This window comes from Urocitellus parryii, chromosome 1 (genome assembly GCF_045843805.1).
Source record: "Urocitellus parryii isolate mUroPar1 chromosome 1, mUroPar1.hap1, whole genome shotgun sequence".
In the NCBI taxonomy this organism is placed as follows: domain Eukaryota; kingdom Metazoa; phylum Chordata; class Mammalia; order Rodentia; family Sciuridae; genus Urocitellus; species Urocitellus parryii.
Window position 1 is genome coordinate 71,401,866 of NC_135531.1, and position 25,943 is coordinate 71,427,808.

The window sequence follows — 25,943 nt, forward strand, 5'->3', positions numbered from 1 at the left end:
AAGAGTCGATGTACACAGATACAAGGACTTTGATTCTTCTAGCAATGATTTAAGCCTCTTTTCATCAATTATCGTCCTTTGTCTCAAGAGTCTTATCACCAGCAGCATTACAGGAACTGAACATAACAATGCTCAGACCCATATAACCCCATGAACTGTACTGACAGTTCCATACCCTGTTGCTATGTTTGACCTGGTTATTCAGATTAGTTAAGCAAAACAAAATGAGGAGGGGGGAGCATTACCATTGCAAAACCCAGTCTATTTTTTAAAAATATTTTTATGGGTTACTCAGAATTCCATTTCCTGAAACTAAAAGCCACCCTACTCTCAAAATGTTATTTTTTCAAAGTAATTTCTACTTCATTAAAAAAAATTGGAAGTAAAAATCTACTTGGGTGAAAATTATAATGCTAAGAAAGAGAATAATATTGGTTTATCAAGGGGATGTACTGTCAGCAGCAGCATTTCATGTCAAAGGGAACTAAGCTAGAATGAGTCAGCTGTTCTCCAGCTACGGTGAATCACAGGAATAATTTTCTTTCTGTGAAACTCTTTTAAAGTTTTGAGTTTGGGAGCAGTAAGAGGGCTTTTTTATTCCAATAGTTTTCTCTTAATTATTACCTCATGTACATTAATTTACAGCACTTTCATTTCTGATGCTCTTTTAAAATGCATCTTACAATTATGAATTTTTAGGACCTTACAAAAGTTAGTTATGGCAATTTGTCACATTCTGTGAAACAAAGCCTTGTCTTTCAGAAAATGTTTACAACCTATGAGGGGAAAAAAAAAGTATCCTGGGGCTAAAATGTTTATTGGCACCTAGAAGTCTGAAGAGAGAGTCAGGCCTGTGGTTTTTGGAGGCCACTTTATCATCGCCCGCATTCTCAAAGGTTTCTCTGAATGAATAGAACTGGATTACTCAGCCTTCTATTCCACGCCTATTCCTCTCCATTTTCCTTGGCACGACTGAGAGCCAGGCTATTTTTAGTTAAGCAGTTTTCTATTTTTAGACAACTGCCAGTTAGAAGACATTTGTTAGGGAAAAAATTAAAACACACACACACACACACAAAGGGAGGAGGGAAAGAAGCTTCCCTCCACATATTGTAAAAGCAGCCTTCAACCTGTAACTCCAGGCATTTCAGCTGCTTTCAATCTTGGAAAAATAAAGAAAAATTCAGAGTTCAGGGTTTTAAAAATAAACCTACCCTCTGGCAAACAGACCAAAATACAACAAGCTGTTACTATGTGAAACAGTGACTACGAAAACAAAGAACATTCTCCAATGATTAAACTGCAAGAAAAGTTGAGGAACGATTAGGTTATAAGAATGTTACACAGGCATGTAACAATTTTCCAGCATCTCAGCCAAATGTATCATGTTTTAGAATTTGTAGGGGGAAAAGAATTCATCTGTGAATTTAAAAGGATGTGGGATGCAACTCTTAAGGTTGAACCTTTTATCAAACTTAAAGGCAGTTATATTTACTGCATTTTTCTAACCTTTGTTGTATTCTGTGGAATTTCTCAAGAAATCATAACCATCTGTTTGTAGAGTAAGTATATACTTAAAAGTCCAATGCCAACAGGAAAACAAAATAAAGGCTGCTATCTATGCATACAAGTAAGTGTGCATATAGGTATATACATGCATTTAATGTCTACATATTGCTACACTTACATTTATCTGCATTTAATGTCTCTATGCACTTAATGTCTATCACAACATTTATTAGTCTTTTACTTTAAATAGGAATAAATGGCTTGCAGACTGCTTAGTATATTAGCTTATTCTACTTATCATTCAAGGTCATGCTTTCGTCTAAAATCCACTATGAGATGTTCTCAGGTGATCATAGCTGTAATTACTTTCTTCTGCCTCTGTCAGCCTACTGCACGTCAGGTCTCACTATGGTGCTGATAATTGACTATGTGAGTCACAGATGCATCATCAGTAACTAGCACAATGCCCGACATGGTCTTCATACTTATCAATATATCTGCTGAACGAAGAATGGATCCTTTGTGTGTTTTGTCCACCTGAACTATTGGCCCTGGAGGGCAGTAAATATGTCATAATCATTGTATTTCCCAGGGTATAATGCTTTGCATAAATACTTCATAAATACTTGAGGAAAAGAAAAAAAAATCAATCCATTAACTTTCGTTAGAACTTCTTAGTTTATGTAAAATGTTATAGTTACTTATATAAAATTCTATTTACTTAATGATAGACTTATTAACATAAAAGGTTATATAATCCTGAATTAAGTGGTCACTGATTTTCTCTCTCTCTCTATGGTTATCACTTTTTATTCCCTGAACTTTTATCTTGACTTTGAAAATAAAACCAACGTTTATAACTTAACAGTTTACCATGGGCCCTGGTACCTTTTATAATCTGTCAATCCTTAGAGGGAACTCAGAGTAGACGATACCAACACTGAGAATAGACCTGAAACCCAACAAGAAAGATTATGTAATTTGTGTGATGTTGCTATAAAATTTTTATCTTTCCTCCAAATCTGTGGGGCTTTTAAAGTATTCCCTAAAAGTAAAATTTAAAAGATGAACTCTCATAATAATGCTTTAAATAACACTAGAAAAATCACTATATAGATTTCTATTTCCCCACATGAAATTAATTCAGAACAACCACAGCTAAAGAGACAAAATCACGAATCCTGGATGAAGATAAAATTCCACACATATCTAATTTGGAAAAATGAGAAGAAACAGTGTGCATGCACGCTTTTATTTTTTTCCCCTGCTGGAAAAGTTCAGAAAAGACCAGGCTTATTTCTACTTTCTTACTACTACTCATCTTCCCTGTCCTTCCCCCATTTTCTCTTCTTCCTCAGAGTAATTTCAGGCTCAGTGATCTCTCTATTCTTTTAGTGTGCTCCACAAACATCACATATATTTTAACAAATATTCTGTTCCTTGAATAACACTGAGTGGCTCAGTTTTCCTAACTGGGTTTCTCTGCCTCGAAGGTTCTGAGGCACCGTAGGCATGTAATAAATGTCTGCTGCAGGAATACAGGATGAAATAACTAACTGCTCTCCAGTTTATGTGTCCTTCAGTAGGCTGTATCCATCAATCATCATGCCAGTTACCTCAGTGTGTTAGATTGACCACTTTCACCATTTACTTCCCTGCCCAATACAAAGTTTCCTTGATGATGAACAATTCTCCATGGGAGCCACTAGTCTCATATAGCTATTGAGTACTTCAAGTATGGTTACTCAAAAGTAGGACTTAAACTTGTAGTTTTAATTTCAGTTTCTACAGCCACATATGACTAGTGACTATCTTATTGGTTAGTATAGATCTATTTCATTTCATCTGAAATCTGGTTTTATTATCCAGGAAGAATTCACATAACAGAAATGACTTGGTTTGTAATTGTTATATCATGGAGGCTAAATACATCATTTATTTGCAAATCTGTACAATAGGACTAGGGATAAAGATCAGTGTTATAGCACTTGCCCAGCATATCCAAGGCCCTGGGTTCAATTCCCAGCATTGAAAAAACAAAACAAAACAAAAAAGTGTAATATTGAAAGAGGTTCAGTTTTCAAACAAAAAAGAGAAAAAGAATGGAGTTGGTTTTAGCTTAGTAGTTTATGCTCAGGGTAACTCTAACCTCAGTTTTTCTATAACATGGTTTCCTTGGGGAAATGTAATGCTATTTGTTTATGACTAAGTAGTAATCTGCATGCTATTTTGGAAAACAAATGTATCTAATTCAGAAGCGGTGGAAGAGGAGTTACTATTATTAATTCATATATCAATTTTCTTGTAAATTTTTAAGATGTAAGAATAAACCAAATACCCATTGTACAGCTTACTGTTTATAATGTTTCTTATTCTAGAACAGTAGCTCTAAATAGTTACTGAGTTTATTTACTAAAACATAAAGATAAGAGATTTAATTGATATGAAGAGGCTTTCAGAATCTAATTAACCTCCCAGTTAGTCATTAACTCTATGACCTTTAGAAATAATTGACAGAGAATTTTTTCTCTTATGCAGAACTTCCATCATATGGTTAAATTTTAAGGTAGCACAGAATACAACAGCATGGAGGAGTCTGATTAGATGATATGCCAAGTAGCTAGTGGTAAAACAGGATGTATTCACAGTAATAAAATCTATCCTCCTACTCTGTTGTGAGTTTTATCAAGTCTCTTCCAGAATGTCCTATGGATTCGTTTGACTATAGGAAAAGAGGTTCGTAATTTAAAAACAAACCAAAACAAAACCAAGCCAAAAATCCAGCAATACAGTGAAGAAACAGAAATAATAAGCATTCCTTTGATGTTGTAAGAGCCATTTCTTTTATTCTGACTCTAGGAAGGACTAAAAAAATTACTAAATCTTCACTTTTGACTGTTTCATTTTATACTCGGTATGCTCTAATCTTTCATACTTTATTTGATACCTGTTAAAACCAAACAATGTTATTAATTTATTTAAGGTGCTATGGATGACTAGGATGCAACCTTAGGTTCCAATATGCTGCTACAGCAGGAGTTATACATGCTGTGAAATCTATAAATATGACTAAAAATTGACAATTCTGTTCTAAGCTTAATGTTTTTTTCCCTTTTCACTTTCAGGTATTACTGGGGAAACAAACACATGAGGACCTTGGTTTGCTCTATCTCAAGAAGGCTCATATAAAATAATAATACTGGTAAAGAAGTTACATTACTGATAGAGGTTTGCATTTTCTATTCCTACTATTAAATAATTTTCTGTTGACTGTGTTAGTACTAATGCCTACAAACCATTAGAGCTATGCAGTACTGGAGATATGAGAGAAGTTCATTTTGTTGCCTTGTACATATGACTTAAGCAATCTAATATGCACACTATCGTTCAGTAATGATTATTTTTTTAATAAATGATATTTGAAGCAGCTTTTTATGCTTACATATGCAAATTAAGTAAGAACATTATTTTAAACAGAAATAGTTCTTCAAATTTCATATATAAAATCATTGTGATATACTTTTGAGAAACATGAATACATTTAAAAAGTTTTAGTCTCATTTGTTATTTTAGACTTTGGGAACCAATGCAAATATGACTTACAGGTATTGGTAGAAATATTTACAGATATATAAACAACAATGAAAAATATGCAAAAACTTTTTTTTTTCCAAAATCATGTTTTTACCCTTGTCCTTGGAAGCCTCAACATTGAAGGTTTAAATCTTTATGGAATATACTAATAATCTGTTCATTTTTCAAACTATCAATTAAAGAGCAATTATATCCTTGATTTAACAGAGGACAGAGCAGGCTTGCTGACTCATTAGCGGTAAGAACCATTTCAATTATATTTTAAAGTAAACCTAAGAAGAATTTATAATGCATTTCAAGAATATTATCTCTCTAAATTCTTTCACAAAGAAATAGACTGTTTTCCTGAAGAAATTAAGTTACTTATTATAAAGTTAAATTCTGGGTCCAATGTTGCTTCAAGTAAATTTAAGATAGTAACAAGAAAGATTTATCATTTCTCTGTTCATGAGTTCCAAATTAAACAAACAAACAATCCAGCTCACACTACCTAGCTTACAAGGTCAGGGCTGATGGGCAAGGATCCTGGTCAGCCTGGAAAGCTTACAGGTGTTTGCTGACCAGATAGTGAGTTTACTGATTGACTCTATAGTTGCAAGGTTAGGAGTAAGATGTACTCTTTTAGTTTTGTAACGAATGTTTAGTTCTAAATTGGTGTCTCAAAGTGAACATTTGTATTTTGGATCTAAAGTGATAAGGCTACTCAATTTTTCACAAAGGAAATGTACTCCTCATATTTTATATAAGAATAAAATTAGCCAAATAATTAATCTTGTCATTAATTTGAGAAAAAGATTAGTTTATATGTCTCCCCTTTCACATTTCAGTCTTGGAACAGTTTTATCTCATAGAACTTCTGTGATGACCCATGGATTCCATATCTTCCCTGTTCAATTCAGTAGCCACAAGTCACCTAGAAAGTAGCTAGTGCTACTGAGGACTTGAACTGGACATTTTACTTAATTCTTATTCATTTACATGCAGACCCACATGTGGATAGTGATTACCACATGGGACAACACAGATGGAAATTGTTTTTGACAATCCTTTGATAAATTCTTTCCAATTTCAATGAACTTTTTCATTGGACCTATGAAAACTTTCTTCAAATTTTAAATGAGTAACATGGTGCTATGTTGGTTACGTGTCTGTCTCCCGCTTATTATTCTATTAAATATGCTCTGAGGACCTACATTCTAGACCTCACTGGGAATGTGATGATGAGCAAAATGCATACCATCTGTACCCCTCACGAGTTTATAGTATAATGTAGAAACAGCAACTGAATAACAACTTGAACAGAGGTCTGAGGGGAAGACAGAACACATTATTACTGAAATAGAAGAAAGCACCTAATACAATATTGAGGGTTTTAAAAAATGACTTCCTAAAGGCGTTAACTAGAACACAACTTGAAAGAAGGATAAGTAGAAGCCATGGAAAGACCTGGTAAAATTTCGAAGACATAGCAGAATGTGGAGAGGCTGGAGGGTATAAATATATCTAATGTGTCTTACATACAGGATTGGAGAGTTGGGTGGGAATTGATGGGAGTAAAATAACATGTAGCACAAGTTAAGAGCTCAAAAAATCTTTGTTCAGTGAATGACTGAAAGGATGATGAAACATAAAGGACTAAATAACAGAATATACTTTCTGTTTAAGAAAAATATCTGTGGTTTCCTATATGGGACATAAAAATGATTTTATGAGTATATATTTTATAATTATAAAACTGGAATCAATTTAATTGGTTAAGATATAATAAAAGCTCAAGTAAAATATAAATTTTGTCATCTTACATCCATTCCCAAATTTTGTAATATTTAATTTGTAAAGTAAATCCAATTCTATAAATGGGGCATTTGCTTTGCAACAAAATTGCATTCAACTATTTTCACCAAACTATATGCAAGGACAGTTAGCTTGTTGATAACTTCCAGTAGCACTCTGAAGCAATAAAGATTATAACCTATTTTAAGGTCTTTTAAGTCCAATTTAGTTCATAACTATTAACATGAAAGGAAACATTTTGTGCAATAACGGTTTTTAGATGTTTCTGAATCCAAACAGAATTCAGATGGCAGAAAATAAAGTTTAAGGCAAATGTAATCTCAATCTTCCCACCCCCACACCATACTCGCCCTTCCTTGCACTTAAAAATAAAAACTAATAATCCTCTCTTGAGACAGGTGTGCATCAAAAGTTCCTTCTGCAAGAGTTACATCCACCTTCATACTTCCTGGGGAGCAAAGAAGAGCCTGTGTTTTGACCCCCTTTCACAGATAATCACTGGACTCCTGGTTCCGGATGGATGAGCAGCTCAGTAGAATTCACTGAGTTACTGAGGGGTGAGAGGTTCCTTCCTGCTTAGGCATCAAGCGATACACTCATTATGCTGGATATCGGGGTGACCTGTCTGGGGCTTCAAGGAGCACCTGGAATATGCTAACCAAATACATACTGTCTGAAAGTTTTGTTGAATTGTTTAACCTACCCTTTCATTTCAGCACCATAGATTGTGCTAAGGCTTTTGTTTCTTTGCTTTCCAGTTGCCTCCAACCTTTCTTGCATATATGTTTTACATCTTTAACAAGAATTCCTATCTTCTGCTATTTCAGAATCCCCCAAACAGTGCTGAGTGTAAGCTGGAGCATGCTGAGTCACTGCTCAATGAAGCACAGGCCTGTTAACGAGTCCTGTGTGATCTGCTCTCTTCAGGTCATCCATCCCAAAATGTTCAAAAACCCCATCTTCTTCCAAGAACAGAGCCCTAAAGAAACTGCTAGGGTAATCTCTCCTAGGTGGTTTAGAGAATGGGAGTAGAGCCAGTCATTGGAAGTGAGGAAGTGGGCATTTCCTTCATCAGAATCACAACTGAGTTTCAAACAGCCTCATAACTAACATTTTGGATAAATATCCGGGGTATGTGTCAGGCAGTTAAATAAAATGGACTGCCTTCAAAGGCAGTGCTTTTAATACAATAACTGTTTTTTTTTAAATAAACCAAAAGATTAGAAATTTAACACATTTACTAAATCTGGCATATTTATATATTGTATCTAAACAGATATTCAAGCTGCATTATAATATAATAATGAAAAAGCCTAACCCAGTTTGTCTGTTAAGGCTTTGTGAATCTTTGTGCCACTGTAACAGTAGTACTAATTATCCAGCAAAGACATGATAATTACACAGAGCGTTTTTTGCTAAAAGGAGGAATCTTTTTCAACGCCCACACGCCGCACCACTTCCTATGACCCTATAACACTACTCTGGTATGGCCCAGAGATTTGTATTTCAGTCTAAATGCTGGAAATCATATTATTTCCCCCTATATCCCCACCTTTTTTTTTTCTTCTTGTGAGTAAACTGTTTTTAGAGGGTTTGGGGAGAGAGGTAATGGTCCAAATGGGAAATATAAAACTAATGACCCTTCATGAAACATATTATGCTCCTCATTAAACTTGCTCAGTTAAATGTATTCCATTAAATTAAAATAAATAGGATTTAAAATTTGACCCAGGAGTAGTAAACTATCTTAACTTTCAACTTTGTTAGATCCATTCTAAAATGGGATTTCTCCAGTCCCTGATGTATTGCAGGTTCTTAGCTTCTAATACAAGTTATATTTTGGTGTTTCAGAGGTTTTCAAACTTACTGTGTCCAAGAATTACTTGGAGAACTTGTTATAAACACAACTTTCCACCCAAAGCGCTTCTTCTCCACCAAGTATCTCAAGCATTCTGACTTCAATGATCATCCCTTTGAAAAACACTCCGTGTGAGGGTGCTATAAAATTTAATCAAGCTTGCTTTACTCCTTTCTTCATCATCTCTGTCATTACTAAAATATGGAAAGGCAGCTATGTGAAGAATGTGTGATTCAGGCCGTTGAGGAGGGCAGACTCACAATGTATTAGATTTGCACATGATGTTCATCCAGAGATTCCATTGAATCTTTTCATTTTGATCAAGGAGCCCCAGAATGTTGTGGGTTGTTTTTGTTTGTTTGTTGTTGTTGTTTGTTTGTTTTGTAGTGCTGGGGATTAAACAAAGAACTTGGTGTGTGCTAGGCAAGTGCTATACCACTAAGCTACATCCTCAGCTCCAGGATGTTGTGTTGAGAGATTCATAACATCTACTGATGTTAAATGCAAAAAAATAAACAAACAAACCAAAACAAAGAAGAAGAGAAGAAATAAAAAGTAAAAGAAAAAATGGAGCTGCTGCTTTAGTCTTTCTAAAAATAATGCTTTTAAAAAATTTTAGCCAGACACAGTAGCACATGCCTGTAATACCAGCAACTCAGGAGGCTATAGCAGATGAATTGCAAATTGGAGGTCAGCCTGGGCAACTTAGTGAGACCCTATCTCAAAATAAAATTTAAAAAAGGAAAAGGATTGGGGTGTAGCTCAGGAGTAAAGTGCCACTGGGTTTAATCTCTGATATTAAATAATAATAACAATAACAGTAATAAAAATGATGGTGATGATGATGTTGCAAAGAGTTTTCAGATTCAATATCTGTTTACTTATTTGTTTAATTTTTGGTGCTTGGGATTGAGCCAAGAGTCTCATGCATGCTACGGAGGAACTCTACCGAGTTACTAAATTTCAATCCCGGGCTCTCTTCACTTTTGACATGAGAAAATATCAGCCCAGAGAGGTTAACTGCCACACAGCATGATGCTGACAGACAGTAAAATGCAAGACCTCTGACCCTTGACTCAGTACCATTCTCACTGGCCCTTAAGATCTTATTTGACTCTCAGATATCCACATGTACAGGAATATGAAAATCTCATACAGTAAAAATTTTAAGTCATCTTTAAGTCACAGAGTATATTTCTAAGCAAAACCCTCAGAAGATGATTTTTCTAGATTTTAAACTCCTTCATGGAACAAATTTTAATAGTCAACCCATTTTCCAATTGGTTCATTATAAATTTACTGCATTTCATGGCACATTAAGAACTGAAATAGTTTGATGACAAATTCCAGCTCAAATTGTTTGTTAACCTGAAGTTTCTATTGTGATGATTTTAGTAATGACAGGGCATAATAGCTGTTTTGTTTTGAGAAAATGTTATAAATGTGTGTGCCCCCCCCCCCCCACACACACACACATACACCTCTGAGGTCTGACAACCACTAGTACCTTTCAAACTTTGTGTTTGTTCATGTATTTTCATGTTTAGGTGTGCGTGAATTAAAACTCTGAAATGCAGGTAAATTTACAAAGCAACCTTAAATTGGATGATCAAGGCAAGCACACAATTCAAATCATCAGTCAACGGGAAACTAAATGATGTGTAGCATCTTAAGCACATGCCATTGAAGGTCCAGTTATTCACTTCTCTTTTACTGAAATTATTTGCTTAGCTTTATTAGGACAAAAAATATTAAAAAAATAAAATTTAAAAATCGATCAGCTCAACACTTCAGAAAAACTCTCACATAAAAGCAAAGAAATGAGAATTAGTCTTAGACAATTACGACAAGTAGATATAAAAGAGAGGTGGATGTGGGAGGCATATTAATTTGATCAGAATTAGTCCTAGGTTTTTTTTTTTTTTTTCATAATACGGAACCAGCCTCCAGCCTCAGCCACAGCAAGAGTGACTGAACATACTTCTGAAACATTATATTCATTTCATTCTGGGAAATTCTGGGAAAGCAGGCACAAACTAGTAAACCAAGAGCAGACAAACAGGCGAGGAAGATGAGAGCCATCTTCATTACACATTCTCTCTTTGGCCTAGGGGTCATCCCTCATGAAAGGCACTGCCAGGCCACAACATTTAAATGGGATAAAATTTAGATTAAAATTGTTTGGTATATGACTCAGCCTAGCCAATCTAAAACATTTTTGAGAGTTATAACATGATGCTCATTTATTTTTGTCACAACCAATGCTTTAAATCTGACTTTGATAAAACATGGAACTAACATTTAGAAATTCATATTCAGCTGTTTTCTGATTCCATGCAACATATTTCACTGCTAAGCAAAATGATACAATTTTTAGGAAAAAATATTTTTTAGGAGAATAATTGTCTTTATATTTCTGGAAAGAATGAATATGAAAAAATGAATTAGAAGTGAAAAATTCAAAGTATAAGGTTGGAGTGAGTTCATTTTCAAAACATTTTTAAAACTTTTTTTTTTCTTAAGACTATGTTTGGAACTATTACATACTCAAATCATCAGAAGTTATGTAAAATGTGGATGAGCTGCCCCTAACCAGTTTCTGACTCTGGAGTCCTGATACAGAGCAGTGAACAGTGATCACTCATGAAGGATAAGGTGATCAATTTGACCCTGGAACTTGATTTCCAACAAAGGCAAGATTCTACCTTGTCCCTATCCTATCACTTTAACTTGCACTTTGAGGACACTGGGAGGGAAATAATTGAGTAGATATCTATGAGACCGTGAACAGATTAGGCAAAAGGGGGTGTGTGTATGGTGGAGGAGACCCACACCCCACAATCCTCTGCCAAAGCCTGGGGCTCAGAAGCTTGCTCTCTCACCTCCACGATATCTGAGTTTGTCCGGCTCTCATGCGGCTCGTTGTACTCTGTGTACTTGAGCAGCACCTTGTCCATGTCCGTGCTGGCGTACTGGAACAACTTGTTGGTGCTGTTGAAGATGATCAGTGCAATCTCACAGTCGCACAGCACGCTCAGCTCATAAGCTTTCTTCATCAACCCAAATTTCCTCTTTGTAAATGTCACCTGGAAAAAAGATAGCAGGCAAAAAAAATTTTTTTTTTAAGAAAAAATACGTGTGCATTGTGTGTGTGTGTGTGTGTGTGTGTGTGTGTGTGTGTGTATGGTCTATCTGGGTTTACAGTTGTTTTTTCTTTAGAAAACAATGGTGTGTAATTGTCAGAGCTTTGGGCACTAACGCAGTTGGAGAGAAAGCAAATAAATCGAATTTCTACTTAGAATTTTAAAATGTGACATTCCTAGCTTGTTGCAGAACATGAAACTATTAATGTAAGATTTAACATACAGCAACTTAATGAAGGTGATTAGAGAACTGCTCATATATCTTAACATTTTCCTTACTGTTCAGTCTCATGCCACTTCATTGAAAACACTGTAAACCTTGACTGTGTTCTTAAAGTTGTATTTTGTTTTCTAGAAATCCATCAAGGCATTGGGAAGTACTTTAGCCATAATACTGTGAGGATTTTTATTCTTTTGCTTATCTATTTTCCCTTCTCAGGCCAGAAACCGTATTGTTATTTTTGACTTTTTCTTCTTTAATCTAATCTACCAACAATCCCATAATTCCTTCCCTCAAAATATTTCTCAAGTTCACACTTGTCTATTTCCCAGGCGACTCAATCACTCGTGCCCTTATCATTTCATTTTCAGCCAGCCTCACAGCTTCCTGTCCTAGAGGATCTCTCTGCCTGCAATCATTCCCTCCTCAATTCATCTCAATCTGTAAATTCTGTCTTTCTTCTCATGAGCTGTCCCCAACAGCTTCCATTCTAGCACTGTTCTCTTCCTACCTGTCAATCCCACCAAAAGTAAATGCAATATCTTTCACTCTTTGCATTTCAGTCTTTTCTTGATTGAACTTCAGCTCGCACTCCAGCGTGCCCACCAAAAAGGAATGAACTTCTTCAATTACAAGGCGGTATATGGCCTAGTGTTTACCACTACATATTAGGCAGAAGAGCAATCCTGTAAAATACTCCTTCGAGAAAAGTTCAGTGGCCTAGTATGTTTGGGAAGGAGCCTAAGAAATGATTTAAACCTTTGTTTAACCTGCTTTCCCATCCTATGGCTGATAGAACCATTTGTTTCTCTGTTTATTTTAACACTATGATTCTTGAGAACTAGGTTTTGGAGGCATACACTCTGAGAAATGTTGACTAACTTATTTTAGCTACTGATTTCAGTAGGGACTAGTTAATTTTTTTTTTCTCACTTTCACATCCAGCAGAGGCCAGCCCAATTTTTTTCTACCATGTGTTTGTAATTCCTAAATCTAGATCCCATTCTCTCTTTCTGTCTCCAGATACCCAATGGATGTTCTGCAGTCCTACATGGATCAAAATGTCCTAGGAATAGAAAAATCTCCAAAGCTCAACCTCATTATCTTTACTTTTTAATTTACTTCCCCTTCTGGATTCACCATCTCTTCATAAGCTCAACCGTCCAAACTCAAGACTGAGGGGTTTTTTTTTAAACTTATTTATTAGTATATCATAGTTACATATAATATTGGGGTTCATTTTGACATAATCACACAAACATGGAATATAATTTGTTCCACTTCAGTTCCTAGTATTTCCCCTTTCTGTCTCCTCCTCCTTCCCCTCATTCCTCTTTGTCTACTCAGAGTAAGGGTTTTTTTTTTTTTTTTTTTTTTTTTTGGTATTGGGCCTTGAACCCAGGACACTTTACCACTGAGATACATTCTACATCCCCAGTCCTTCTGATTTTATTCTGAGATAGGATCTCATTAAATTGCTTAGAACCTCAATGAGTTATTGAGCCTGGCCTCAAACTTGCGATCCTCCTATCTCAGCCTCCTGAGCCACTGGAATGATAGGCCTATGCCATCTTGCCCAGCTTAGAGTGAGCTTTGAATTATTCCTTCCACTCCTACTCCCAACCCCAACACCTCAATAAATGTATTGACAGAAACCATGGGCTAGCAGACAGAAAACCTGGACCCCAGTCTTCTCATTCCTCCCCATTTTGGTAGCTCGTTATTGTTAAACTATTTTTTTTTTTAAAGATAGCTAGGATTTTTTTTAACTTTTTTTTTTCAGTAGTAGTTGGACACAATAACCTTATTTTATTTATTTTTATGTGGTGCTGAGGATCAAACCCAGCTCCTCGCACGTGAGTGCTCTACCTCTGAGCCACAACCTCAGCCCCTATTGTTTTACTTTTCACCTTTCCTTTTTCCTTAACAGCACGTACATATTATAATTTGTATATTTCTTGTCATGATTTAACTTATGTATTTTCACTACAGTGCATGCTCCACAAGGATATGTGCCATTTTCATTTTGCTCACTGCTGTATCCTGGTGCCCAGAGCAGTAGACATATAGAAGTACATGGTAAATGTCTGTAGAATAAAAACTTAATAGGGAAAACCATTGTGTCAAGTCTTTAGAAGTAACAAGTTGATGTATGCTATATAAAATTATGTGATAACTTCTTCTGGGAAAATTCATACATAGAATTTTTAAAAGATAAACTTTTACTTAGTAATAAGTAACTTTATTGTATTGGCACTGATGGTAGCATGGAAGAAAGGAAAAGAATGTGGAGTCTAGATTCAGATAACCCTGGATTTAAATGTTGAATGTGCTCTTTACTACACATGAGAAATTCACATAAACTTCTTGGAGTTTGATTTTTCATCTATAAAATGGAGATAATACTTTCTGTCAGGTTCACTGTGAGAATTATATAAAATAATGTATGTGCAGTACAGAGTACAGAGTTTAGCGTAAATGCTCCATAAATCTTGGTTCCCATCCATTTCTTAGTTGACTAAGCAGGAAATGAACTAACAAAATACATGCTTTGGTGTCTTGAAGAGTCCACTGATTAGGGCTACTTGAGGCAGCCGCTACTTCCAATGGAAAGATAAAGCTGAACTATCCCTGCCGACCATACTCTGCAGAAAAAAGCATTTGGTATCAGCCAGCACACATCAGCTAGTCTGAATCTATTCAGATGTTGCTTGCATTCAATGTGGACAATTTTTTTCTGAAATAATTGCCAGTGTCTCACCTTCTATGTATGATTATTGTTTTTCTCAAGTGCTTCTGAAAAAAAATATAGCTAGGATTTTATTTTCATATCTGATTACCACACTACTTTAGAAACTTTGTTCTGGTTCACTCAGATGAGTTACAACTGATATTAAGGATGGGCTAGAGACCACCTTTTTGGAATGGATAAAGAAATGTAATCATTAATTACATAGAGCCATTCAAAATGTCATTTAATGTTTCTTTCAGATGCAATTTAGATATGAAACTATAATTGCATGCTGGTATTTTATCCAGTGAAATAGGCTACAAAATATATTTGAAACAGAAGGCACTGGCTAAAATACTTTCATGTCTGAAACTACTTTTAATCAGACTTCATGACCACAAACTGTAGGTGGAATGTCTCATACAGTATGGTTTCTATCATATTTAAACCTCAGAATTTAGCATGTTACAACATTTGCCATCACAGTGTATTTCTGTACAAAAATATCACTAAAACTACATTTGTGTTTACTCGTAGATCCACCTCAACTTTTGTGTAATCAAATAGGCTTCTGGATAATGCATACTTATTCAATAATACCTGTCAAAAAAGTCAGTGCATATAGCTTCTTTTCATTAAAACTGCAAACTGAAATGATGACTATATTAAAGCATTTAAGAAAATATCTCCAATATCTACTCTTAATTGCTCTAAATTTAATTCTGTATTATGTTCATTTTCTTCGTAGCATACTCAAAATGTATTCTATAATGCTTTTTCTCATTGTTCATCATTAGGTAAAATTGTTTTTAAGTTTTCCAAAGAGATCTGGAATATTACTCTTCGTTTTAAATCTGCCACTCAGTGACAAAGATTGCAATCCAGAGCTTTTATACTTAAATATAATAATGTATTGTAATGATTACATTTTTCATAACTTGACAATAGTTGGTAATGGGAACGAGGCCATATTTCTATTTCAATAGCATATTTTGAGAACCTTAGGTGAGACAGAATGCTGTTTTCATACTAGTTAGGTAAAGAGATGCTTTTTCCCAGTGTTTTCATTAATCAAGGTGCATCCAGAAAAGAATAAAGCCAATATTATTTAAGTGGGCACTGTAATTCAACATCTAGTTTTTAGAACTAAAGAGATTATTAATAAAGTATATATGCATGGAAGGCAAAACTACACTGTAAACACTGGCCATTTTATGTTATTTTCTTTACCTGTTGAATCTTTAAATAGCCCCAAATGTTGTTGATCATGTTGTAAGAAAATATTTCATTATTAAGTTTCATAGTAACCCTGAGTTTTAAATCCTATCATAAGGGCAGGTATCACACCACTTTGTTGACAATGGTTAAAGAATTTATGGGGTATGAATCAGAAATTAAAATTAGAATTTGCAATTGAGAAAAGACATGTTCATCAAAAACAGCTACATAAAATTCAGTTATGAAGAAGTTAAGATAATCCACTCAAAAGAAACATAAAAAAATTGGATTCATTTTTATTAAGCATTTTCTATATGCCAAACATTATGCTAAAAGATATTTATTGAATATTCTCCATTGCAGACATTTGTGATGGGTGCTGTGGCTTCTATTACATGAAATAATATCTCTTTTGTTTATGTCACTTCCTTGTGGTTGGAGAAAAGTCATTTAACTCCTTAAAGCTTGAAAGGAAATTTCTTTATTGGGAACAAAATACATTACTTGGCCAACAGAGTTATATTTTTAGTCATGTCTAATGATTTGGAATTGTGTTTTTATGCAGAGTTGGGTGAATTTAGTTTTTGTTTTCAGACAACTTTTTCTCTATAGTGATCAAGGAAAATAATAGTAGGTGTTAAACCAATCAAGACGAATATGAAATAAAATCAACCATATTGGGTCATATCTTATCCTGTACTTGATGAAGAGCAACTGTGGCTTGATGCCCTCTCCCCTTCCATCTGGTCACAGGCAGGCTCCTAGCACCAGGCACTTGGGCACACTTTGCTGAGGGAGTGGATGTGGAATGGAAATACTATTTTAAAGTCTGATTGTCTCAGAATAGTTTTCTGCTAGTAGTAGGTACTTTTTTTTCTTATATTTTGACAATTTAACTTCTCAAAAATAAGATTCTGGATATGTATACTTTTTTTTAAAACTAAAAGTTTGGTTAACATGTTAGTGACATGAATCTTGAGAGAAAGTAATTATATTATTCTGGAATTTATAACAAAAATTAGATAATGTCTGAAAAGAAAGATGTAGGTACAGATGCTCTAGACTTAAAGGCAAATATTTCAAGATGTTCAGAGTAGAATAGCTTTTATTCCTTGCCTGGATGACTCATCATGAAGGATGGAAAAATCCAAAGATAAAAATTGCATTTTACAATCACAGGATACAGAGAGAAAGGGGAGGATCAAGGGTTCAGGATGACTGCATTTGTTGAGCAAAAACTTAATTGAACTTTCTGAAGAGTTCTGAGTTTTTAAAGAATATGTACTTGGCAGAAGGTCTGGTGAAATCCTCATGTACAATATTATATATTTGAGACCGGCTGATAGTAAGTTAGCTGGTTTATACATGACTAAAGAACTATACTTACAGAGGTTGAATTAACTTATCCGTGTTAAGTTTAAGGAAAAGTCTCTAGTATAGTTCCATGGAGGTAAACAACTTTCTTGTTCCCAGGCAACATTTTTATCAGTGGCTTGGATGAAGGTAATGCTTACTAGCTTTGTGTAGAACGTAAGTCTGGGCTACAGAGTTAGCTCATGGCTGCTAGAGTCTGCATCTTCAGCTCCTTCTATAGACTTTAGGAAGCTCTGCCACAAACAAGATGAATCAAACAGAGGTAATTTTAAAGTCTGCATTCATATTACACAAGCCCAAGTTTGAGGAAGATTAATGGTCACTGATTTGGGGAAAAGGATCTAAATTGTTGTGTTCCACAGTGAGAATTAATTACGCTTCTGATCTTTCTGTTAGTCAGAACCACCTTTGGCACTATAATCAGTGTTGATAGTTACATGTTAAGAAGGCATTGACTAAATTAGATCATCTACAGGATGGCGAACAGACTGATGTAGGGTCTGAGACAATTTTGCATGAGGAGCCATTAAGGAAATCCGGTATGATTAATGCTACTCCCCCCTCCCCCCCAAAAAAAGTTATAAGTCGAATGTGTTAAACATTTTCCAAGGTCTAAAAGGCTGAGGCCATGTAAAGAGGCATACGAGTGACTCGTTTTGTTTTATAGAATACAGTTAGAAAGAACTGTTGAAAAGAGTAAGGAGTTCAAAAGAAGGGAAAAATCTAGTGATGAGAACTGTCCAAGAATGAACCAGAGTGTACCTAGTGGGCCTGGTTTCACCAAGCTCTTCCCTGAACATGCTCAAATGAAGGGGATATCAAGGTTTCTGTCTAAGGTGTTTCTGAGTTAAGAAGGAAACTGGACTGGAACACTTATTCTAGTTTTTAGATATTCAGATTCTATACATTGGTAGTGCACTACCGAGGGGAGAATTACAGCAGTTGGTATACGTTTCAAAACGAGCATTTCCTGCTATAGTTTCATGTTGACATGTTAGTGACATGAATAGAATGTTTTATGTTTTGTCTACTTGATTTCATCAATACCTTATAATTATCACTTAAAATTTACATATACCAAAAATAAAATGAAGTCCCTTTTTTTTATAGTTAGAGGAGATGCAAAAGACTGCCAAGAATTTAAGCAATGTTATACCTGATGTGTTGAAAATGCACAGAAAAATAACTGTCCAAATTGAAGAAGTAGGAAATACACATTATCACTTTTTTTTCCAGTACTAGGGATCAAACCCAGGGCTTCTCACATGCTAGGCAAGTCCTCTACCACTGAGTTATATTCCTATCTCTAAAATATTTTTAAAGAAGTAGGGTATCATTACTGTGCATCATTACTGTCAACGTGGTAAGAAGCAAAAACATGGGGATTGAAAACCATGTCTGAGTCACGTTATTTATGAACTGTATGCACTTGGGTAAATTGCTTAAAATATCTGAACCTATCTCCCACTTGTAAAATAGAGGAATTAATAGGCATTTTATGGAGTTTTCTAAAAGACATAGTACAAGTATAAGTGACTTGTCACTGTGAAACATTACACAAGGCAAGCAGTATCTTTTTTTTCTGATATGCCAGGCTCAATTATTTCTTCTTCTATACTGCAAAAGGCTGCTCTTTCAGGACTTGTAAATTTTTATTACAATTATTAGCAATGTCTATATTAGGCTGTATTTCTCAATTAGATCCTGGGCTTTCCTTGAAAGCCTGGACCACCTTCTGTTCATCTTTATAATTTAAGTTCAAGAACAATACTTGGCAAAATATTTATATAATGAATGAGGGGATAGGTGAATCTAGGAATTATGCATTTCTTGCAATCAAAAAGTTATAGGTAAATGAAAATTCTTACTTATGTTTAGACTATGTTAACAGGAAGTCTGCCACAAAGAGGGGAAAATTTCACATAGTTGTTTTACTTTTCTGTTACTTTAACGTAAAGTAAAAAACAAACATTTAGTGAAACTGAGCAGGAGAAAAACAATTGCGACAAATTTTGTGTATGAGTTTGTTGATGAAATTGGAACATATCATATGTCATCTAATACTACTTTTAGAGAAGAGTGTTGACTTTGGCAAAGTTTTGAAAGACGTTCAAAGACTTCATATAATAAGCTATCTTGCTACTTTTGACAGTATCTCCTTGAAAACATTTGATGACACAGTTTATCATGCCCATTTCTCATATAAACAAGAGCTGAATTGCCGTATCCAAGGCCACAAAACTAGTTCTGGATGGACTAGGAATAGAATCTTTTTCACACAAAATTCATCCTTCTCTAGTCAGCGATTCTTCCCTCTTTTAGTTGACTGTACATTTCATGGGCTGAAATTTAGCACAGCATGGACCAGTCAAGTGATAATTGAGTGGGATACAGATACTATCTTTTGTGACATTAACAACCACCAGAAATTCTGATGAGTACAAGCAGAGTAGTACATTAATTAATGTAAGGAAACTTTAATTAATGTAAGGATAGTAGTAGTAGTAGTAACATTAATGTAAGGATAACTTTAATTAATGTAAGGATGGAGTAGTAGTAACATTAATTAATGTTAAGGATAACTTTCTAGGTTGAAGTAAAAAAGATACTAAGAACAAGTTGGTTTCTGGGTCTCTATTATAAAATAAAGCTGCTTTTGTGTATCTCTGCAGCCTAGGCTGCTTGCAGACACTCAGGTCATTTCCACTGAAGCTAGTGAGGACCATGTGTGGCATAAGTGGGTCCATACTATTTTTGTATTTATGGAAGTTTACATTTCACAACGTGGGAAATATTTTGGTAGTAAACACATGCCTGATTATAGCAAGAATAAAAAAGATGTACCTCTGATTTACACACAATGTAAAAAACAAGTTCTGAAAACAGAGGACAGGTTTTATGTCATTTCATGTGGGACAGGGAAGCTAGTCAAATGACTGCATATGGAAAGGGTATTTCATGATCTGTCTCCACTCCACACCCTTCCTCCCTTCATTCACCATCCTAATCCTGGTCTTATTCAAAAAGTCACCTTAGAAGAGCTTTCCTCCATATTAACAGCAGGAGTTCTTGCACCTTACAGGAAAGAGTTGTGAACCAATGAAGGAGAAGGGCCTTTGGCAATAGAAGTTACCCACATCTATAAGAATAACTGAAGCCTAACTTAAAAGGACTTCGGAAGCAACATTAACTTTACCTATAGTCACAAACACTTCTTTCTACCAATCAGAATACTTTTGGCCTAATATTAGTCAAACTGCATAGTACTCACTGAGTGGACTATTTTTACCCATGTCCCCTTTTTCGTTTTTGCAGTACAAGGGATTAAACCCAGGTCTTTGCACATGTTAACCAAGTGCTCTGCCTATGAGCTGTACCTCTACCCTGCCCATTTCTTTTACTCATGAAATAACAGTAATTTCTTGGTTTTATAATGTATTTGGAACTAATATACCCATCTAATTCTATTGTCAATATTTTTATATTTAGTCATTTCTTTCTTCAAATAGAATCATGATAGCTATAATTTTCATTCTACGAAAATATTTTAGATCTCATTCTCCTCATCCCCCCACCTGGATAATCTCTGTTTCTTCCCAATTAGGAAGGCTGAATGGCTAATGAGTAAGAAGATGGACAGTTCATAGAGACAAAGTACTCTGTAATCCACGAGCCACTGGGTCTCCCTATGTGTTTAAAGGGTTAGGGACGGAGTCAAGAGTCTGTAACAACAATCTTTAATTGAAAAAAAGGGAAATGCCCTCCTAAATGCTCCATTTCCCCCCTCCCTTGTTCCTGACAGTAAGTAATGGTACGACTGTTCTGAAGTATTTCTCTTTAGTTTTATTTTGTTTAATTCAGTCTGTCATTAGAAAGGCTTGCGAGCTTTAGGCTTGATGATTACTCTCGGTGGGAGGAAGCAATGCAACTGCAGACTTGTGTTCTAGACAAGCACTCCTTTATACAATGACGGGGCCTGCCATCCTAAATGAAAGGCTCTTTAAAGAGCAGTGAGGGACTCTTTTAAGCAGACTGCTACCATGTGCTTGTAACCCTCCAGCACAACTTGCAAGGATGAGACAGCAGTGTGTTCTGCTGCAAAGAGGACCATTGTCCTCGCTAGCCTCAAGCAAACCGAGTGTGTTTCACTGAAACATAGTAGTACTTGCAAAGGATTTTCAAGCAGTAGTTCCTAAAATTCTGAACAAGATAAAAGGATTAACATAAGGGCTGAAGAGTATAAAATTCATAATTCTACCAACTCCTCACCCTAAGACAACAACTCAAATCCCAAAATAAAATTTTACATCTTGTACACTGTACTATGAGGGAAAATAATACACAGTAAATTTGATCCCAAATAATTGAGTGCATATTCATGAACTTGAGTGTTTATTATCAAACTCACAAAGTATGGGTTTCAATATTCTGATACATTTGTCTCCATGAGGAAAGGGAAGGTTGATTTAAAATGATGAAATTTGCCAGGATTTAAAAGATTTTATTGTGGCCTATTTTTAAGTCTAGGAGTGTTTTTGGCTTTTAAAAGAGAAGACTATAATGCAATATGCTTTTAATTTTGTATATGTGCAGTTCAGATCTGCTTGGTTTGTTAAAGGGCTGATTTACATTCTAAATCCAATCTGTAGAAGCAGTCATAAAATAAATACCTCTGTTTCTCTACCTCATCTACATAAAATATATAATCTGAAACTGCAACGAATCAAATAAGCCAGATTAATATTTTGGGGCAAAAACATGTTTACTAGTTCAACAAAGCCAAAATGTACCTAAGGTAAAGGTCAAAGAATGCTTCATTCCCTGCTGAGCAAAAGCTCAGGAAGCACATTTGTCTATGTTTTCCTGTCATAACAGGAAGAGTGTAACTTCTTCCTTTCCACAATGGCTTCAGTTTTACCTCCTAACTCCAATATTTTCTCCCTCAGGGCCTTCCAAATCAATCCTTGCAAGACAGAAGGCAGGAGGCTGTCTCGGTTGTAGTTTCCAAACAGTTACATTTGTTGAAATGTTATTTAAATGTTAGTGATTTCTTAAGCTAAACTGTTCCAATTTAAAATTAAAAGTCAAATTTCCAAACATTTAAATTGGTTCTCTTATTCCTATTAATGGTCCAACATATTTCAAGAGAAACACAAATGCACACTGCAAATTATGGAATTTTAATTTACTTCAATTTAATTATGTTATTTAATTTTTTTCTTAGCCACAGCCATTATTCTCAAAAAAAAAATAATAAGTTTCCAAATTGTTTTCAATTAGAGAGCAATGGGATATAAACCTTAAAAATACTTTCACCCTATTAATTTTTGAAGGTGCTGCATTTTAAATGGATAAATTATAATGTTTTAAGGGGAATTTTGACTGCAAAGGACATGGCCTTTGAAATAATTAGCAACACGTCTTTTAATCTACAATTTGAAAGAAATCTCTCCATTTATGTGGTTTATTTATAATGTTAGTATTTTTAGTGCTGGTTTCTCAGTTATTTAGTGTCATACATAGTTTGCTTTTTGCAAAGCAAAAAATGACTTGTAGTAAGCAGAACTATTGTGCACATGGACTCACAGGTGAAAGGGCTGTTGATGTCAACTTCTTACACAAAATGCATGAGGTACAATAAATAAAAGCAACAGAATATTTTAAGTCACAGTTTTGAATAGAAATTATGTGAGATATAGAAATTATAAATGAAACAATAAAACATTGTAACACCCCCCCCCCTCAATTCCAAAATATATTTTTTACACAAAGTGACAGAGTTCTTTCCCTTGTGAAAATTTTGGCTTCTCCTGTATTTACCACTACCAAAGAAAATCTAATGAATGGGTTTGACAGCAGTTGGGATATCTTTCTGGCAATAGTGGAATAGATAGAACTTATAAATATAAACCATCACACATCAGCTAGATATGGTGGGAAATGACTGTAACACCAGAGACTCTGGATGCTGAGGCAGGAGGATTGCAAGTTTGAGGCCAACCCCAGCAATTTAGCAAGACCCTGCCTCAAAAGAACAAAACATAAATGTCATACACTGTAGAGAATGCAGACTATTACTATGATTCAACTTCATAGTGGAGAGATCACTTGTGAATTGTTTTCAAAGTTGCTAGGAATAATTTTAAATTGCTAGGAATTATTTCAAATTTCTGGGATAAACAGAAGTAAATGGTATGATGTCCTGTCAAACACATGTGAGCACTCTGGCTACTGCTTTTTTTTTTTTTTCTTAATTTGGAAATCCTTGAAAGTATAATTTATGCCATTTTTTTTTCCTTCTGGTTTTCTTTCTCAATCTTTTCAATCACCAGTAATTCCAATTGTGAATAAAGATTTTGGTGATTTTGAGATTAATGAAAGAACGGTTTAACTAATATTCATGAGAAACTTTTAAAGTAGGCATCCCCAGTATGCATCAATGTACTCTCTAATTCAATTCTGAGATGTACCACATCTTAATATATTACTATGATACATCCTAATTTTACTTATAAATGAGTTTAGTTTAATTTTTAATCCAAGTGTAGAATAGGCAGTCAGCTATTAAGAAATGATACTAGGAAAAAAAGGCGCATATCATCATTATTATAAGATATTTTAAGGTTTATTTGGGGTTTAGAAATCAATGAACACTTTTGCATCGATTAGCTTCTCATTAAAGCTGAAAAAGTTTCCAGCTATTCTTTGACCAAGGAAGACAACTCTGCCATAGTATTTAGAAATAAAACTGATGAACCTGGAAGTTCTGTTCCTTCAGGCAAAGAAAAGCCTCTGACTGTGTGACTGCATGGCACTGTTCTTCAGAGTTCCATACAGCGATTTTCTCAAAGCAATTAATTCATATTTCTCAATTAACCAGTTGCCCACATTTAAACAATGCATCTGTCTCAATTTCAACAAATTTTATATAAGATTTTTAGGATGAAATTTCCAAATTTAGTATTATAATTAACCCTTTACAGATGTTCTGGATATCACTTTGAAAGGAAGTTACATTAAAAATCCCTTTGAAATTTTAGCTAAAATTCTAAGGACTGAAAACAATGGAGAACAGAAGAAAGTAAGAAGCAAAAAAAAAAAAAGTTTTTCTTTTCAAAAGAGTCATTTGAGGGAATCAATCCATCCCCTTTTAGTTTAGTGTAGAATACATCAGATTTAGCTGAAAAATGTCAGTATGTGGAAACTGTCAGAGGATGCATCTACATTGAGCACATTTTTCCAGCTTTTTTTTTCCCTCAGCTCATTTCATATAATGTATGAGTCACATAAAGAAACAGATAGGAACACGAGAAGAGGAAATGTTAGAAAATTTAACAGCTATGAACTCTGAATTCTTTTTAGTCATAAGGGGATTCTTCTGTTCTATTAACAGGAGACTGTAGCTAATTGTCTTTAATTTGTGCTCCAGTTATTGCACTGATAATTACATGAAATTTTGTTTGCAGGCAAAAGCTATTAGTGTGCCAGATCTGATGGAAAAAAGAAAACTTAAGGCATTTTTAACATTTTTTCTTAACTTTTAATACTTTAGACCCTAATTGTGTTATTTGCAAATATGTTCCCATTATAGTTACCTAAATATTTAAGTGTCTTTTTTAAATAACAAGTCTCATAAATAAATTTGGTTTTACCTCTCCTATCCCTTCCAAAGTAGGAAAGCCGAAAAATTTGAATACAAACATACAAGTTTTCTCCAGAGCACAGTATGTAGTTAGGCTAAGCAAGCCTAATTCTTATATATCTTTCTTCTTAACATAACAGATACAACAGGTTTCTAAATATATTCTGCTTTTAAAAAGAGTCACGTAAGGACAAGACTCATTTAAAAACCTGTTTCAGGCATCAATAGTTAAAAATTGGTATCATATGAAAGAGGCTAAGAGTATATGATGGCCTAATTCAAGCAGATATTTAAAAAGTGAAAAAGAAAAAAATGTAGCTGAAGAAATTGAAATTGTGCTGTTAGCAAAGACTAGATGCTAGAAATGATTTTTAAAAACTGGTGATGAGTAGTTAAAAACAATCTGATCAACAGCACACATTTGAAAATGAAGTCCCTTGGGCATAGAATTTAGGAAAATACTCCCTATCATCATCATAAACCCATCTCTTCAAAGTCCTGAGTGATTTTGCTTTCCTGTTTACACACCATCCTCTCTGCATCAACTGGCTCTTGCTGGGGTGTGATTCTAAGCCCCTTGTTAGCTTCTGAAGGCACCTTCGTGTTGCTGCTTTCTTTTTCATTTTTCCTTCCATTTTTCTAACACCCTTTTAAGGTAAAGCGCCCTTGAAACGAAGATGCAGGTAGCATTCTTCGGTATGCAACACAGCACAGGAGTTGTTTTGACAGAAATCATATTAACCGTAAGAGCTAATGGTTCAAAGAGCATGTGTCTTTATTAGGTCAACTAAGGGAGCACTTATGTGCTAGGTACTTTCCCTTTATCACCTCATTGCATTACGTCAGTGATGCAGTGAGGT

General features: G+C 34.8%; 1 protein-coding gene across 12 annotated transcripts in view; it reads right to left on the reverse strand.

The window, feature by feature from the left end:
- Mef2c (myocyte enhancer factor 2C) overlaps nucleotides 1-25,943 on the reverse strand; it is a 164,497-nt gene that overhangs the window by 60,987 nt on the left and 77,567 nt on the right. For all 12 annotated transcript variants that reach the window (XM_026408757.2, XM_026408761.2, XM_026408766.2 and 9 more), the window contains one exon: nucleotides 11,638-11,841. In XM_026408757.2, coding sequence (XP_026264542.1) covers nucleotides 11,638-11,841 — 204 coding nt within the window. The remainder of the gene's footprint in view (nucleotides 1-11,637; nucleotides 11,842-25,943) is intronic.